Source organism: Triturus cristatus, chromosome 4_1, assembly GCF_964204655.1.
Source record: "Triturus cristatus chromosome 4_1, aTriCri1.1, whole genome shotgun sequence".
NCBI lineage: Eukaryota > Metazoa > Chordata > Amphibia > Caudata > Salamandridae > Triturus > Triturus cristatus.
Genome location: NC_140585.1, coordinates 219433110 through 219451936, shown reverse-complemented (window position 1 = coordinate 219451936; position 18827 = coordinate 219433110). Strand labels below are relative to the sequence as shown.

General features: G+C 48.6%; 1 protein-coding gene across 1 annotated transcript in view; it reads left to right on the top strand.

The window, feature by feature from the left end:
- The window catches only part of PATL1 (PAT1 homolog 1, processing body mRNA decay factor), a 278312-nt gene that overhangs the window by 121464 nt on the left and 138021 nt on the right, over positions 1-18827 (top strand). Inside the window, exons 9-10 of the mRNA XM_085651893.1 lie at positions 1359-1445; positions 5131-5311. Coding sequence (XP_085508019.1) covers positions 1359-1445; positions 5131-5311 — 268 coding nt within the window. The remainder of the gene's footprint in view (positions 1-1358; positions 1446-5130; positions 5312-18827) is intronic.

The window sequence follows — 18827 nt, the reverse complement described above, 5'->3', positions numbered from 1 at the left end:
ATCAACACTCCACCTGAGCATCTCAGCCCACGTACCAGAAAACCGAATGTGCCCCCGTGACCCCCAGCACCCCTTTGGGAGCTCTTGGACCTGTCCCCAAGTCCCGCTTTGCCGCCGGTTTTTAGGTGACTGCCCTTCTTTCCACCGGCGTAGCGGGCTAAGCTACCAACTCGACCAGCACCTCTGCACCCGGATGTCCTAGAGCAGGTAACTGCTAGTGATAATTTGGACCTTGGCCCCCTACAACCTCAAATCCTGAAGGGGACCCTTTGAAACCGACAGTAAATAACTGTATGCAACATATGCCTTTTTCCCATAGGAAAGCATTTCTGCTTAAAGGCGCATTTAAGTGAACATTTTACTTTCGGGTAAAAATCAATATTTAAAAATGTACTTACTTGATAGCGAAGTTCTTGGTATCAATATTTATATAAAAATAAGAGTTATTTTTCTAGATTGGTCTCGGATTTATTCTTGAGTGTGTGTCTCATTTATGGCCTCAGCAAGTCCAAAAAATGTTTAGCACTACCCTCTGATAAGCCTAAACTGCTCACCCACACTACCACATCATCATATTTGCCTCTGTAAACCAATAAGGGTTGCCTGAACTCTCTACACAGTGTACCTCATTTTGGTTCACCGTATAGAGAGCCAGCTTCCTTCATTTCCATCCATAATACTTCGGTGGAACAATCATTTTTGGCACCATAGTTTCCTAAAGTCTCTAGCCACATAAGTTACCAGTCTTTCTCAGATTTCAATAAATGCCCTACAGGGACCATATCTTAATATACCAAGAGGCCACTGTAGTACTATTGTTTCTCTTTTAAGCGCAGATTTGCTATAAGCTTGCTCCTACTAGTGTGTGGCGGGTAGGCGCCCTCCAATAGGCTCCCTAATAGAATTGCCTTTTAACACTTATCTATTTTGGGTGGATTCCTGTGATAACCTTGATAACTCCCCAATACATTGTCACAGATCGCTGTAATAATTGGGCACAGCCACATTAACTGGGCTATGCTAGCACCATTCCCTCAGCCTCTTTAATTTGTAATAGAATCATGTGGTATCCATTGAGTTTAGTTGCATCTGCATTAAATCCCTTCCGTGTAAGATTTTAAATGGGGATTTTCTACCTTTGGCTCGCCTGGCATGAATAGCGTTTCCTGTAAGTAAGACCTTGGTTCATTGTTCTGCCATTGATATCCATTTAACTGCAACTGTAGTCCCTGCTCCCAAAAAGTTTGCTGTCCCACCTGTTTAGTCTTCAGGGCTCTAAAAATGTTGGAAAAGTCATGTGATCGTTATCTTTTACAGAAGTGTTGCCTCTCACACATGCTTGCATTTTTTTTCTACAGACCACAGCCGCAAATGTTCCGCCCGGACACAACATATCTTCATCCTCAACATCGACGCCTCCTAAGCCAAAGGCAGGAGTATCGAAAGTGAGTAAATATGCGTATTGATAGAGATCCCTAGCAGCACTGTTGTGGTGTGTGTTGTGTTGTGTTATGTTGTGTGTTATTTTATGTAAGTTCCCCTTTTTTGACATGTTCACCCCCACTATTTGCCTGGTAAATTATGTGATTTGGATGGAAAGTGCACTGGGTTCCTGCTACCCAGGTCTCCAGTGCCAGAGCTCTTTCCCAAAACTGCACATTTGTTTCCCCAATTGGCAAAATATTTAGCACCCTCTGTAAGTACCTAGTAAATGGTACCATGGTACCTAGGGCCTGAGGCGCTAAGGAGGGTTCCTAAGGGCTGCAGCACGAATTGTTCCACCCTAAAGGACCCTTCACCAAGCACATGCAAGACAGCCATTGCAGGTTGGGTGTCTTGACGCAGACAAAACTGAAGACATCACATGTCACACATCCCTGTGTGTCATGTCCCCTACCACAGCATGTAATATTTGCAAGTCACCCCTACATCAGGCCTGACAGCCCGAAGGCAAGGTGCTGAATATTACATTTGAGGGCATGCCTGCATGAGCAGATGTGCCCCTGTGCTGGTCAGTCCTATTACTGCCAGTACAAGTGACGAGGGAAGCCATCGTAAGACATGTGCTGGACACCGATATAAACAAGTTCCCCAGCTACATGATTGATACCAAACATCCCTATTTTCAGTTAAGCAAACATCTTGTATTGGTAAACCCACATAGGTGCCAGTGCAGGCTTTACCAATGTATGCACTCAGAGGGTACCTTAGATGTGCACCGTGAAAACCTACCAGCCTCTGGCATGCTTGCTAACTGGTGTCTACTAGCCTGCCACCAAAGATGCTGTTCTGACCTCCTAGGGTGAGAGTCGTTGGTCCCATGAGACTCAGAAAAAAAGCATGTACGGGAAGAGGGTGTAACACCCCCTCCTACAGGATGACCTGCTGATTAACCTTCTTGGGCTGGCATGCTTCAAAGAAGCTGCCGCCTTTGGAATGAAAAGCTGGCTCCCCTAACAGTAGAGGAAGCCGCAATCCTTGTCCAGAGCCCATTGGCACCTGGACAGATGGGAAAATTAGCTAGTCAGGTAGGCGTGCCACCTCCAAGCTAATACCACCCCTAAGATGGGGTACTGTGAGGTGGTCACGATTTTCCAGAAGTAGCTATCTTTGTGATGGCATACTTAGGCATTCTTTGACAGGGTTATGCCCACTTCCCACAGGAAGTGGTCATACAGGGGGCGTAGTGGCCCCAAGGGTCTACCCTACACTCTCCTAACACCCCTAACTTCAGCATTTAGGGGAGCCCCTGGCACCAGAGAATCAGACTCTAATGACCTAAGAAGAGAGTGGACACCAAAGAGCCGCAAAAACAGAGAGGAGAGGAGAGGAGAAGTAGTAGACCTGGTAAAAACCCTGCCGGCCTGTCTGCATCCATTGTCGAAACCTGCACCAAATTGGACTCATCCTGCAGTTGGGACTCCAGAACCTTTGTAACACTGCCTGCCTTCAATAAAGACCAAGTCCTCCCTTGAACAGCAGATCTGTTCCCCCTGTATTCTGCGGAACTCTAAAAGCAAAGACTCTTGAGGCCTCCGGACCCACCAAAACCAGTCTCCTGAAGCCACCACTGCACCTGTCTCCTCCAGCCCGAGTTGAAGTGGGCCATCTTTGTCAACAAGGTCCCCTAGCCCTCCAGAGCTCGAGTTCATCGTGGTGTCATCCCTCTGGACTTTCCGACCTCGACGGCAGCCTCTGCACACAGGCCCCCTCAACTGCGACTCCTCCCGGTAAGTTAACCCGATGCCTGAAGACACCTCTGTATCCCCCGGCCTGTGGAGAACAGGACCCCAGGTGTCCCTAGATCCACGGGCATTGCAAGCCTTGGATTCCCCCCCCCACCCCGTCTCCCAGTTGGTTCACCCCAACAGGCCTTCCAGCTAGAGCCTGCAGCCTCTTCCCACAGTGACCACTCTCCATAGAAACCTATTGGGCTCACAATGCTGTTTTTCACCGCTGTGCCACTGGTGGTGTACTGTTAGTGTGATCCTGGACCTTACCCACCTCTCACCCTAACTCCGAGAGATTGGTCTTGTAAGTGGCTGTACTATACCGGATAACCTTTCAGAACTCAGAATTTGCAGTGTAAAGTGAAAAGAATTCATATTTAAAAACGTACTTACCTGAACGGTTTCTCTCTGATGCCTTAACATATATAAAGATACCTGCTATTTTTATAAATTGGTGTGGATCTCCTCGATGTGTCTTGTGTATCATTTATTGATCATTGTGTGTATTTGCAAATGTCTTGCGCTCCTCTGTGTTAAGCCTAAGGCTGCTCGGCCTCACTAACCCCTAATATAGCACTTTGGGATTATGTAGTAAGTCAGCTTAAAGTTTTGCTCCAAGCTTGCATGGCTTATGTGGTATGTGTACTACCACATTGTTTCTGGTAATCTGGCCTCAAAAAATAATAGATGGCTCTAGTAAAGTCCACAAACCCAGTGTGAAAAGACTACTTATGACCATGAATGTTTGACTACTGATAGACCTTTGTAAACAAACTTTAGCAGCCCCAAAAGCAGCATCCACGTTAAAACATTAGAAATACTCTTGTTTCTTAGCACTGAAATATACTGTCTTATTCTCTGGTTCGTCGAGCTCAATTGATGCTGTTGTGCATGCTTGATCTGCGGATGTGTGTAAGAGATGTTATTTCAAAGATCTGAACTTGCTTGTTCCCTAATGTCACCCTCTGCCACAATTGACAATACTTTCATGTTTTCTTTGTGGAGATGTCTGTGAAATGAGCTGTCATGCTTGCCCATTGAGCCTCGTTATGCATTTTGTGGAGGATATTACAGTGATGTGGAATATGCACAAAATGTTTCAAGGCTGAGGGAGTCACAATATTCTCTTTTGGGGGAAGAAATGTATTCTTTCAATCCTTGACAATGTTGCTAGTTGTAACAAGGAAGTAGAAAAACAATAGGTGATGTGATTAATTTTGGAGTATTATTTTATGTTGCCTATTACAACATGACTATATTACAGCAGGTTAGGATGGTATACTTCGAAACATGTGTGAATGCCTGCGTCACATTCCCTATATGAACAGTTAAAGGGAGGCACTCCACACTGCACGCAACCATTTAAGAATCGCATGACTTGTGTTCTTAAAGGGTCTTTGAGAAAAAGAAAGCCTTTCTCCAACTCCTACATCTTATTTGATTAGGTGCAGAGCTTTTCAGGATGGTATAATCATTTCATCAGTGAGACTGTCAAAAAGACTGACTGCTTTAAATAATATAAAAGGGGACTAATCCAGAGAGCGTGAGACTCTGGGTCGCCCAGTGTACTAAAAAGGAGCACTGATATAGAGTGTAGCTATAAAATGATGGGATGCAGGAACACCTTGAGCACAGAAAACCGTTCTACATGGACTTGCAAGATCCGTGAAAGCAAAAAAAAGTAGCATCCATCAATGGTGTTAGGTGGACAGCATCATCAAAAATTAATACAGTCCTGCACTGATTGCTGGGTTGGGCAGAATGGTAGGGAGATACTCTGTGGAGAATCTGCTGAGTTTTCAGCGCGAGAGGAGCTTTAGCATTGAATGTGAAATTTCATGTATGTTTCAGGGTCATTTAAATGTAGTAACATTGTGAGTATGATCTTCTCTCTGGTCAGTCAGCACCGAAACCTGAATGGAGCTGGAGGGGATAGGGGACACTGTGGATCTTACCTGGACCAGATACGGAAGGACCCCTACGCCAACCTCATGATGCAGCGAGAGAAACTATGGGTATCTAAGATCCAGATGATGCAGCTGCAGAGCACTGACCCATACTTAGACGACTATTACTACCAGGTGGGTGCAGCTAGAGGTGGAATTTCCCATAGCGACATGGTCGTTTTTAGTCTGTCACAAGAGGTCTGCTCCCAGAAAATGTCACTGAAGGGGAGGTGAAAGCAGGAGCCAAGAGTGGGCTGGGACTTGCAATGCCCATAATTTTGCTAATGTATGCCATGGGTAATGTCCGTTTCTGATGGATACTTCCACCTACAGATTGCTCAACTGCGAATTCTCCCCCAGCATCCACTGACTTTTCTGCAACAGTGCTCTAGGTGGTGCAGCGAGGCTCTGTGTTGGCTCCGTAATTCCCAAGAAGTGACTGAGTAGAGCCACATATGCGCCACCCCTGTGCGCTGATGTCCATTCCTTTCTTTCTGTGCCTTCTAATGCAGATCCAGACCTCTGCTTCCAATTTCAGATGACTTCTGATGACTATAAACTTAACCCAGTGTGCTAAAGAACAATGTCCCCTCCTAAAAAAAACAGGTTATAGAGCATGCTGTGACTATAGGAAGCAGATGCTGGTCACAAACCCACACCCGGTGTGTCTTTGATGTATTTGCTCAGGACAGGACTTGAAGTAGTGTGATAAATGTAACATCATGCCTTCATAGGCGATCTGGGACTGAGTAGCGAAGCTATATGTTGCTGAACATAAGAATTTTACCATCTGTCTTGATTTACACTCCCAAATAAAAGAAATTCAGTACTCCCTAGTAGAGGCATTCGGCAAAGCAAGAATAAACCTGGAAAGGGGCTTTACCTTCACCAAATGAGGCACATCAAGGGAAAGTTTTCAGAATAAAGTGTGGGGTTTGTTAGTGCAACACTCTCTAACAGAAAGACTTTCCCAGATGTCAAATGAAAACAACATGCAAATAAATGTATTACAGGTTCAAATGCATGAGATCAAACACAAGCAGATAATTATGGTAAAACACATGCTAATAATGATCACTCACAAGGCAAATAATAATAATGAAGCAAAACATAAGCAGATTATAATAAAGGAATACTCCTAAATTAAATGCAACAGAGCAAATATAATAATAATGGATGTTCAATGCAAGAAACAAGCTCTGATAAAAACAAGTAATCAAATACAAGAAATAAGCACTGTTAAACTAAAGACTCCAATATAAAGAGCATGCATACACAGAATGGAAGTGTATAAAATATGTACACAGAATACACCAGATAATGCCAATGGACAAGAACCAATGAATAATACATACATATATCTCAAAACCAAGGATCAGACAAAATACCTCGCCGGCTGCATTATCTTCATGTTAGCCCACACTAGACTGGTGGATTCCAAATAAGAGTCCTGGGGTCAAGAGAATCCTCAAGCTGGGAAATGCATCACTGAGCACATGCGTCCATCCCTCAGGAGAGATCTGGTTTACGAGCCAAGAAACCCAAGTTTTATAATAATCACAGTGCACAAGGAGTTTTCGAGAAGACATCCTCTACAGCAAGGAAACTTACTGGTGCTGGCCAGGCGCCATGCAAGTATTCGTAGGCAAAGGAGTCCACATGTTTTCTCCTTGAGCTCCCAAGCAGGTTTCATCCCCTTATCTTAGTTAAGCTTGCGAAATTAGAAAATATCTCCAAAAGTACAGAAAACACCCTCAAAGAAGAAAACTATCTTAGACGCATATAACCTAAATAATCATGAGTAACCTGGGGGCCTGTGTGTGTGTGCAGAGCTCAAGCTAGACAGTCCGAATTCATGATTGAGTTTAGGACACATTAAAGCCCGTAAGTAAAACTCAATTTTACAATGTACAACTTAATGCACATTTGCCCACCACTGCCTACAGCACTATACTCTGAGACAGACAAGTACATTCCAAACATTTCTCTCTTTCATGCTTTCAAATGCACATCCCACACATTCTGTTCCTGGCAAGTCTATGGCTGTCCTAATCTGTGAAACACTCCCACTCTGAAGCTACAAGGAGACACAAAATGAAATCACAAAGCAGAATGCAAGTGAGAAACAATTATGTTGTTAAAATACTAGTAAATTAAAACACATAGTCCATTAAAACAACGGTAGTCAAAGGTCATCACATGGTCCCAATACATAGGATTGAATCCAGCAATACACCATCTCCCTGCTCTAGATGGTGGGCGCTGACTCAATCTCATTTCCAAGGCTGTAACCCTGAGAGGTCTACTTTGCGTTGAAAGTCCTCCAGTAAGTCCATGTCGAAGTCTAAACACAAACAGTAAAAAGTGAAGTGGGACTCAACCCGATCCTGGCACCCTGTTTCTAAAGTGAAGACGCAAGGGCCTTCCAATGTACAGTTGATATCTGGCATGGACCTTGAATGCCAGAGTACACAAGCTGAGCAACGGTGTCTAGCAGATCACAAATTACATCTTCATCCCAAGGTGGCACAGGGCATCTTCTTGAAATATGGAGAATCCTGGTAGATACTTTTGCCGCCACCTAGAAAGCACAGTGTTGAGAATTGTGTGTTCGACAGTCAAACACGACTGGACTCCGGACTGGGCCAAGGGCGTGTTGTACACAGAACTTCTGAGTATGTGTCCTCCAATCAGGCAACCAGTTAGGGAAGATCTTATGTCGCAGCAGGGCAGGGTCCCCCCCCTTGAATTCATACAAACTGCACCTCTATGCATGGAGATTAGGCACCAGCATGTTGCTGCATTTGATCTGTTGCCAGAAGTGGTAGGTGCCCTCCGCGACACCACGTGTCCTTCCACAAATTCCTTTTATGCCTAGCGCTGGGACCTATTTATGGCCTGGTGTTCTGTCCGTGAGATTGACCTTTTCAAGCCAAGCTATTGGATGTTCTTTTGTGCCATGGTGGCACTTAAATTGGTCTTGACATTTCTCATGTGTCCACCCGTCCGGGCAGATGCATAACTGCTCATTGTATCTTCATTTGAAAGACTGTTTTCCTCATTTTTAATACTTCAGCTTGTCAAGTGAATGAGCTTCAGGCACTGTTGGTGCAACCACCCTACACCACCTTTATTTCAGCCAGCCTGGTGCTAAAGACCTGGTCAACCTTTTTGCCTGAAGGTGTGACTTCTTTCCACATTAGGCAATTCCTCATTCTGCCAGCATTCTCTGCCTCCCACTCACCCCTTGAAAGAGCAGATGGCGCTTCATCAGTTGGACCTCAAAAAGGCTTAAAGCTTTTATATTGGTCGTCCCAAAGACAAGTGTGTGGGTGATCAGCCATGTGGTGAAAGGGCAGAGGCTGTGAAGAAGAGGACCCTGTCCAAGTGGATAGTCCTCTGCATTAGGAACTGCTACATACTGGCCAAAAAGAAGCCCCCAAAAGGCTAAGGCTGCCACTACTGCGTTGGCTTGCAGAGTGTCTGTTTTTGACATCTGCCACGCTTCAATGGGTGCATCATTGCTTACGTTCACGAAGCACTACTGCCTTGATAGCCAGGTTCTATGAAAAAGCCATTTTGCCTACTTGGTCCTGCAAGATATGGTAGTCTGAGCCCACTTTACAGACCCTCCATATTGGGGAGGTACTGCTTTGGTATCTATTTTAGGGTAAGGAATATGCAGTTCGAAGTATCCATGAGACTTGTTTTTTAAGATCTAAAAAGGTCCCAAATTACAACCCTGCACAATGGTACCAACAATTCTCCATGCGCTGTGTCTGACGGAACGAAAAGGTAATAATAAGAAACTGACGTCCATGCAGATCCACTTTGAAACTTCTGGGTGGTATAGAGGCAACGCAGAGCTGCATGACACCACCTAGCAGCAGACAGGAGCATTGCTGGAGAAAAGTTTCAGAATTGTCGTGTGAGAAAGTGCCATATTTCTTGCATGGTATGCCCCCACGTTTCACTGAATTGCTGAATGTACTGTGACTGAGTGTGCCCTGGGCTCCTGCCAATCAGGTGCCCAGGACCTATGTTCCTTCCCTAAAACTGTGTTGAAGCCTAAACCCAATTGGCATCTCTGGCCACATGTAAGCCCCTGGGACATGGTACACTAGGTACCCAGGGCCTTATGACCAGAGAAGGCCCCTAAGGGCTGCAGCACTTATTGTGCCACCCTTAGAGGCCCTGTACCCTGACAAACACACTGCCCTGGCAGGCTGAGTGTCTGGGTGCAGAACGAAACAGAGTCGACATGGCACACATCCCTGTGTGCCATACCCACAACACACACTGCCCTGGCATACATCAGCCACCCCTCTACCTGGGTGCCCTATGTCAGTGGTGTGGGCACAGGTGCATGAGCCCTGTGCCCCTACAGTACCCAGGTCCATTCCTGGGCACTGTAAGTGCAGTGCTGCCATTAAGAGTATATGGTGCTGGGAGGTCGTCAACACGAACTCCACAGCACCATGATAGCAACACTGAAGACTGAGAAGTTTGGTATCAAACTTCTCAGCACATTAAACCAACACTGATGCCAGTGTGGGATTTAATGTACAATGCACGACAGAGGGCATCTTGGAGATGCCCTCTGTCGTGCATTGTACATTAAATCTTAATGTACCTAACCTACAATCCACGTCTTGTCTGAGGGGCTGCCTAGGCTGCCACACAGCAGACATGTTGCTGGACCCCTGGGTAGAGAGCCATCCGCTCTCCTGGGCCTGCAACAATGCACATCCTGGGCGAGGTGCAATGTCCCCGTCCCCCCGCACTCCCCTCCCCCAGGATGGGCAGGGGAAGCTTCAAAGGCATGCTGCCTTTTGTGGGCTTCTCCAGGCCACTTGCTGTACTCAGCAACTGGCCCCTAACGGTTCTGACCCCCCACTCTGGCGGGAAGACTGACGGAAACCCCAAGGAAAGAAAGGGGGTGTGCCAGCCTCTGCCAACCCCACCCCTCAGGTGGGGGGGGGTGAGGTGAAGCACATCTCTGGGCTCTCGCCATCTTGAAGATGGAAAGCCCTGCCCAATCAGGACTAGGCTACTGCCCCCCTCCAACAGGAGAGAGGCAGGATAGGGGGTGTACCCACCCCAGGGAAGGGACCTATTGGTCCCTGCCTTTTACCTACCTGTAACGCCCCTAAATTCAGTATTTAGGGGGCACCCTGAACCTTCCTTCCTTAAATCCAGATTCCGAAACAGCAAAGAAGATCAAGAAACTAGACCTGCCGTGCAGCTGCTAACAAGAGGAAGACACCAACTGCTTTGGCCCCAGCCCTACCGGCCTGTCGACCCTCGAACCTGCTCCTGCTAAATCCCGGCATCTCCAGTGGCCAGCAACCTCACAAACCCCGGAGGACCTGGCTACCTTGTGACTCTAAGCAACTGGGACTCCCACAAGCAGTGGTACTGCTCAAAGCAAGTAACTGACCCCTGGCATCAGCCAGGAACCTCGAACCTGCCTGGCCTGTGCCGGAGTGAACAAAGACCACGAAGACGTCCCCCCAGCGACTGTGACTCCGAATCCAGCACCCAAGGACCCACCTCGACGCTCCTGACGATGCCTGCAGCCTCAGAACCAGGGACCCTCCCACCGCGACCAGCAGAGGGTAAGATTTCCCGACACCAAAAGGCACCCCTGTACCCGGCGCCGTGCGGCCCCCTGTGCCCAACTCCTGGGTGCCTACCTATTCTCCAACTACCCAACTTACCTCTTGAAGTGGTGGTCACACCTGAAAAATCTTCCTCCGCCTTGCAGCCTTTGTTCGTTTTTGAGCTTCTCCATTGCAATCCATTGAGCGCCCGACGGCTCAAAAGCACCCTGCACCCAGCCGCCCGAGTGCCCCTGGCAATGCAATCTCTACTCTACTTCCCCATTTCCCTGAGCAAGTGACCAGGAGCCCAGCTTCCACAGCCGCGTGGCCTGCTAGCCAGCAGCCACCAACCAAGGGCCCCCTGCCTCCCATAGGATAACATTGGGCCTAACTCGCTCTGCACCCGGCTGCCCCTGTGCCACTGAGTGTGTAACAACTGTACTGACCTGACCATGGCAGACCCCGGAGTCTATGCCCAGAACCTTAACGCTGCCAGTCGAGTACTTACCCAAAAGCCGATAACTCTCTTTTCTTCCATAGGGTAACATTGACTGGTTTCACTTGGAAATTCTTCTAAGTGTGGAGTTTCTAAACTTTAAAATATTCACCTAAAATCAACCGAGTAACGAAAACGAAAATACTCACCTGCTATCAGAAGAGATCCCAGTGCTGTATCTTGGTGCCCAGCACTGATCCTGAAAAGTAATTACAACCATACTTACCTCTAACCCAATTTTCTTCCATAGGAAACCATTGACTGTTTTTCTGTGAAATTTCTTCTAAGTGTCGATTTTTACAAACTACAAATCTTCTTTAAAAATCGCACCAACTGTGAAAATGTAATTACTTACCCGTTTTAGATAGATGTCCCAGTGCTGAACCTAGGAGCCCAGCACTGGATTACAAAAGTAACGAGAACATACTTTACCTATAATTTGAATTTCCTTCCATAGGATAACATTGCCTGGTTTTTGCTGAAACAGTTTGTGTCAATTTTGCAAACTTACAAATATTCGTTAAAAATCGCCTGTATAACCAAAACACATTCTTTCAACTGTTTACAGGTGATGCACCAGTGCTGGATCCAGGATCTAACACTAAGTTAGAAAAAGTAACAATAACCCCACCTAATTTCTCCCATAGGATAACATTGGTGATTCTATGAGAAAAAGTTTCTAAGTGTCAACTTTTAAAATACCAAAATATTGCTTAAAAATCACTACTGTAACCAAAACGCTTTTACTCAACTGTTTACAGGAAATGTCCCAGGACTGAATCCAGGATCCAGTCCTGTGGTTAGAAAAGTAATCCTTAAATTAACTAATTGCATTTAACTAGAAATTCCCATTGAGCTCAATGTATTATTCTGTTTGAAATTGTGTTGCCTATTGCAGCAACTGTGTCTATTGCATTCCAAAGCCTATTGCATATTGAAAGTATTTATCTAAAGCCTTTCATTCAGAGAAAGTATATTTTGAAATCTATTGTTGGTTCTAGACTAAAACAACCATATATTTGTATACAAAACCATTGGCCTAGAGTTCAGTTCTTGAGTGTGTGAGACCATTTGCTGACTGAGTGTGTGCAACAAATGCTTTACACTGCCCTCTGATACTGCCTTACTGCTCAACCAAGCTACCACTCTAGAGAGTAATGTTGTATCTAACTTTAGCCTCTGACAAACCTCTGGGAACTGTGGACTCTGTGCACACTGTAACTATTTGGGATCAGTACATACAGAGCCACTTTCTTACAAGTCTTCTAAGGAGAGGAATCTGGGGTTAGCTATAGTATACATCAGAAAGGGCGTTTTCAAAGGTAAGTACCTAGTTAACATTTCTCGCAGAGGCTGAGCTTCTTTCTACAACTCTATGCCCTTATCTCCTCTATGGCATGTGAGCATTTTGCATTTATTTCAGATGTAGTATGTTAGACCTGTCAGCCCTTTGGGTGGTCCCTCCTCATCATTATTTATTTTGTCCCACTTTTGCCTCAAACCCTGTTTGAATTTTTCCTTTTTGGGAACCACCAGACTTTTTCGTGTTGCTGCAGATTCAGGGAGCCATTTTAGCTACCCCTGAAACTCCTGTCTGAGGGACTGGAGCACAAGATGGTGGCCACCTGTGACATCACCAGCATCCACTGGAACCTACCAGCACCTTCCAGAACATTCCAGGAGATTCCAGAACTCTGTGACAGTTGGAGACCGTTTAGAATGTTGGGAGGATAAGAGAGGCAGTTGGCAGTTGGAGCTGGCAGTTGGCACCTGACTGGTGAAGAGAGAGGAGCACAACAGTGAAGGAGGAAGGAGTGAAGCAGCAGGGGTGGAAACTTGTGCCTGGAGTGGGGTCCATAAACCCACCCTTGATACTTGTCCCTACTGATGGATCCCAGCCTATAGCCCTGTGTGGGAAGAAGACAGAAAAACTCATCCTAAGGACCTGAACAGCAGGAACAGGCCTTAGAAGCAGAAAGCAGCAAGATCCTGACCTGAGAACTGGTTTCCCTGGAGTCCGGCGTCGAGTAGCCTGAAGACCTGGAGCCCGAGGTGGAGAAGCGGCGCTGACTGAAGTAGCAGACGTCGTACCCGGAGCCGCCTGAGGTCGTGAGAGGGCGCCGACGGAGGTCGTGAGGAATACCAGAGGTCGAGGAGGAAGTGAACCGAGGTCGAGCGAGCGGCGTCATCGGAGGAGTGAAGTCCGCCCTCCGGAGTCGTCGGAGACCGAGGTAGAGGAGCACCGGAGGTCGGGAGTGAGGATCGCACTCCGGAGTCGCCCGGAACCTGTGTGGAGGAGCACCGGAGGTCGGGGGTGAGGATCGCACCCCGGAGTCGCCGGAAGTCGACATCGAGGCCAGGCCGGCTGACGTCATCGGAGCCGAGAGCGCCATCGGACCGGAGCCGCCCGAAGTCGACATCGTGAGGAGACTGCCCGACGCCGTCGAATCGGAGGTCGAGATCGAACCGAGGCCACCGACATCGGACCGGAACCGCCTGCCGGCGTCGTCAAAGAACTGACATTGTGCCGAGGCCGCCGAGACCGAACCGGAACCGCCTCACGGCGTCGACACGACTCCAGCGGCGTCGGAACATCAGAAAAAGGGCAGTAAGTGGAGTAGAGGGCGCCTAAGGCCCTGTGGAGACCTGAGAGACTGCTCTAAGGGGCTAGGGAGGTGCTGAAACCAACCTGACTGTGCAAGGGGTGAACTGGGACTAACCTAGAGAGGTTGTGTGGAGAGAGAAAGCCAGGGCACTGGTATTCCCCCCCTTTGATCTACCTCAGTTTAGGCCTCAGCCTTGTCCCAGCCAGGGAGTAGCCCCCCTCAAGCCTTCCACAACCCTACAAGCTGTGCCTGGGCCAAATCAGCCCTTAAGAATTGAAGTGTCATCTGATTACATGAGTGTTGCTGTATACTTTTAATTATTTATTGGGGATACTGTATTTATTGAGTTTTTACCTATTTATTGCTGCACTATATTTATAGGTCCACAGGACTTGTTGGTGTACAATATTTATTGGTACAGTATTTATTGCCTCAAAGTATTTAATTGTCTGTATATATTGCACTTGTATTTATGCCCTGTTATTTATGATCACCCCTATTTATTTCATCAAACAGCCAATATTTATTTGACCTGCACTAATTGAGACTTGTATATTGTGATTGACCTATTTATTTTTCCAATCAGCAACTAAGAGAAAAAGATAAAGAAGAATATTTTCATAATTTTTACGGTGTAGAGTCGTTTTTGGAACGGATGCACGCATGGTTGTTGTATGGGTATATTGTATGCTTAGCACTGTGCCTGTTTCCTGACCACTCGAGCCAAGCTACCACAGTGTGTTCGGGGAGTCCACCACCACCCTGCGGAGTGGGAGTGGGCTGTTTCCAACATAAATTGGTGTTCAGTGGTGGGATAGAGCTGTGCCTACATATACTCAACAATAACTGTGGGTAGTCCATAGGCCTACACCGGGAGTTTTCTCACAGCGGCCTTCCTAATTGTGGGTTTTTGTTTTTTCCAAATTTACTCTGGTGGTGGGAGGAGGTATTACTAAAAGTACCACCCTACATTGTTACTGCACAAAACCTGTCCTCTAACCTGAGTGGGCAAGATGGAGTTTGTACTAGAGAATCTAGAAACGTACACTGTGGCCCAACTCAGGGAGTTTTGCCAGCGGGAGGGGGTGTACTGTCCCCCAGGAGCAAAGAAGGGTGCACTCCAAACCAGCTTAAGGGCTTGGGGGGAGGCACGCCGAGAAAGCAAGGCTGAGGAGGAAGACAGGGATGGAGAGCCTGACCCCGAGGGGGCTGAGATGTACCAACCTGAGGTGGGGAACCTGTCAGCAGGGCCCAGGACACTTTCTAGGAAGGGCAGCACTGTCTCTAGCGGGGGCTTATCCAGCGTGGAGTTAGCAGATCGGAGAGAGAAAAGACAGCTCACATGGGATTTAGCAAAGCTGGAGAAGGAGAAGGAGGAACAGAGGTTGGCTCATGAGACGGAGAAAGAGAGGATGGCTCATGAGATAAGACTGAAAGAGATAGAGCTTCAGATCTTAAGAATTGGGGCACCAACTGTTCCTAATGGTGGCAGCAAAGACCAAGAAATCACCAGGGAATCCAAACCTTACCTGCCAAAGGACATAGTAGCTAGCTATGGGGCGGGTGACGACATCGCCAAGTGGCTAGCAGCCTATGAGGTCTCGTTGAGGGCCCATGGGGTTCCAGTGAAGTATTGGGGAGGAGGATTGTATAGGTACATGCCTCCAGCTGGTAGGGATGCTTTATTGGCCCTCGAAGAGGATGAGCAGACCCACTACCCCACCATGAAACTGGCGCTCATCAGAAAGTTTGGACTAACACCTGAAAAGTACAGACAGAAGTTCAGGGGTAGTCACAAATTGGGCACACAGAATTGGGTGGACTTCCTGGACTATGCAAAGAAGGCAATGGAAGGTTGGATTCAGGGCAGTGAAGTGAGGAACTACGAGGAGTTGTTTGACCTAGTACTGAAGGAACACCTGCTCGAGAAATGTTTCCCTGAACTGCGGCAACACCTGGTGGATAGCAAGCTGACCAGTCCCCGGAAGCTTGCTGAGGAGGCGGACATTTGGGCTAGTACCCGGGTGTCCACAAGGGGGACTGGAGGGGATACTCAAAAGGCCGGACAGGGCGCCCCCCAGAAGAAAGAGGGAGGGGAAAAGAAAAAGGAGTTCTCCAAAGGCCCCCAAAATAACTTCCAAGGGAAGGGAACAGGATTCACCTCTAAGGCTAACCCACCCAGAAACCCTAATCCTGGCCAGAGTCAGCAGCCAAGGGTTGTCCATTGCTACGAGTGTGGTGGCGTTGGACACTATAAAGGAGACCCGAAGTGTCAGAAACGATCACCCCCTCCCACTGGAGGAAAGACCCCCGGAGTAGCTAGTGTAGTGCTCGGGGAGGAGATGCCCTTAACTAAGGGAAGGGAGTGGGCGGGTGTCACTTTAGTGTCCCTGGGAGAACGGGAGATGGTTCCTAAGATCCAGGTGCCCGCAAAGTATGGGCAGTGGATCACCATCAACGGCCAAAGAGGGGAGGCTCTGAGAGACACAGGGGCCAGTATGACTATGGTGCGTAGCCAGCTGGTGTCTCCAGAGCAGGTAATTCCCGATGTACTCCACCCAGCCGCGATGGCTGACGGCAGAACAGGCCACTATCCCGTGGCCGAGGTTCCCTTTGAATGGGGGGGGGGTTGCAGGTTCACTTCGAGTTGCCGTAAGCCCTGCCGTGCCAGTCGATTGTCTGCTGGGCAATGACATGGAGCACAACGCTTGGAAGGAGGTGGAATACCGGACTCACACCGAGATGCTGGGTACACCTGACTGGGCCTGTGTTAGCACAAGGTCCGAGACTACCCGAAGAGGGAGTTCATTTCGGCTGGAGCCTGGAACAAAGGCCCAGCCAGCTGCCAGTCAAGGGAAGAACCGAGGACAGGAGGAGCCTGCCTCGGCGTCTCCACCCCGTAGGACGGATAGGCCACCGGAGGTGGTGGGCCAGGAGTCTGCGGAGGGGGACGTTACCAACCTGGAGGACTTACCCATCCCGGCCGAGTGGCACGTGGAGGGAGGGCCGTCCAGGGAGGAATTCTGCCAGGGCCAGAGGGAGTGCCCTACCCTTGAGGGGCTGAGGCGACAGGCCGAAGCCCAGGCAGCAGGGAACGTTGAAGGGAACTACAGTGTTTACTGGGAGGATGGCCTCCTCTACAGTGAACCCAAGGCACCCCTACATGGATCGTCACGAGCCTTGGTAGTTCCTCAACGTTATCGAGCCTTCCTTTTGGAGTTGGCTCACGAGATACCATTGGCAGGACACCTGGGGCAAGACAAGACCTTCGCCCGTCTTGTCCCACACTTTTATTGGCCTCAGATGAAAGTGTCGTCCGATACCTACTGCCGGACATGTGTGTCTTGCCAAGCCAGTGGGAAAACGGGGGTGAAGCTGAAAGCTCCCCTGGAACCACTTCCTGTCGTTAGCACCCCCTTTGAAAGGGTGGGCATCGACATTGTGGGTCCATTAGATCCACCAACTACAGCTGGTCACAGGTTTATCCTGGTTCTGGTGGATCATGCCACACGGTACCCAGAGGCAATACCTCTGAGGACCATAACAGCACCTGTTGTGGCTAGGGCCCTGATGGGAATCTTTACCCGAGTGGGTTTTCCCAAGGAAGTTGTGTCTGACAGGGGGACCAACTTCATGTCAGCATATATGCGGGCAATGTGGAAGGAGTGTGGAGTGACCTACCGGTTCACAACTCCTTACCACCCCCAGACCAATGGTCTAGTGGAAAGGTTTAACAAAACCTTAAAAGGCATGATCAGAAGTCTGCCTGAAAGCCTGCGGAGGAAATGGGACGTCCTCCTACCCTGTTTACTTTTTTCCTACAGGGAAGTGCCACAGAAGGGAGTGGGCTTCAGCCCCTTCGAGCTTCTGTATGGGCACCCTGTACGTGGACCTCTTAACCTGGTGAGAGACGGATGGGAAAGAACTCCCAGAAAGCTCCCCCAGGATGTGGTGAGCTACATGCTGGCCTTCCGGAGCCAAATGGCTAAGTTGTGGAAGCAAGCTTCTGACAACTTGGAAGCCAGCCAAGCAGTGATGAAGGCGTGGTATGACCACAACGCTCACCCGGTGGAGTTGGAGCCTGGCCAGAAGGTGTGGGTGATCGAACCAGGAGAGCTTAGTGCCCTCCAGGATCGCTGGTCAGGACCCTTTGAGGTGTTGGAGAAGAAGGGTAAGGCTACCTACTTGGTGGACCTGAAGACCCCTCGTCAGCCCCTGCGGGTGCTGCATGCCAACCGCCTCAAACCCCACCACGAGAGGCCCGAAGTCATCTTGATGATGGTGACTGACGTGGAAAGCGAGCCTCTCCCTGATCTGTTTGCGTCTCAGGAAAAGGATGGGTCGGTGGAGGGAGTGATTCTCTCCCCATCTCTAACTCCTGAACAGCAGGAGGACTGTCGCCAGGCCCTGGGGCAGTACTCTGCGTTGTTCTCCCTTGTCCCGGGTAGGACTCACCTGTGCGTCCATGACGTGGACACAGGAGACAGCCCACCTGTGAAGTCCAAGATCTACCGGATGTCAGACAAGGTGAAGGCCAGCATTCATAGTGAGGTCACTAAGATGCTGGAGCTAGGAGTGATTGAACCTTCTAGCAGCCCCTGGTCCAGTCCGGTGGTGTTAGTACCAAAAGCTGCACCACCGGGTGCCCAACCAGAACTGAGGTTCTGTGTGGACTACCGGGGACTGAATTCAGTGACAAAAACTGATGCTCATCCGATCCCTAGGGCGGATTAATTGATTGACCGGCTGGGAGCTGCCCAATATCTAAGTACCTTTGACCTTACTTCGGGGTACTGGCAGATCTCTTTGACTGATGGAGCAAGGGAAAGGTCAGCCTTCTCCACGCCCAATGGCCACTACCAGTTCTGTGTGATGCCCTTTGGGCTCAAGAACTCACCTGCCACGTTTCAGCGCCTGGTAAACCAGATCCTCACCGGAATGGAGAG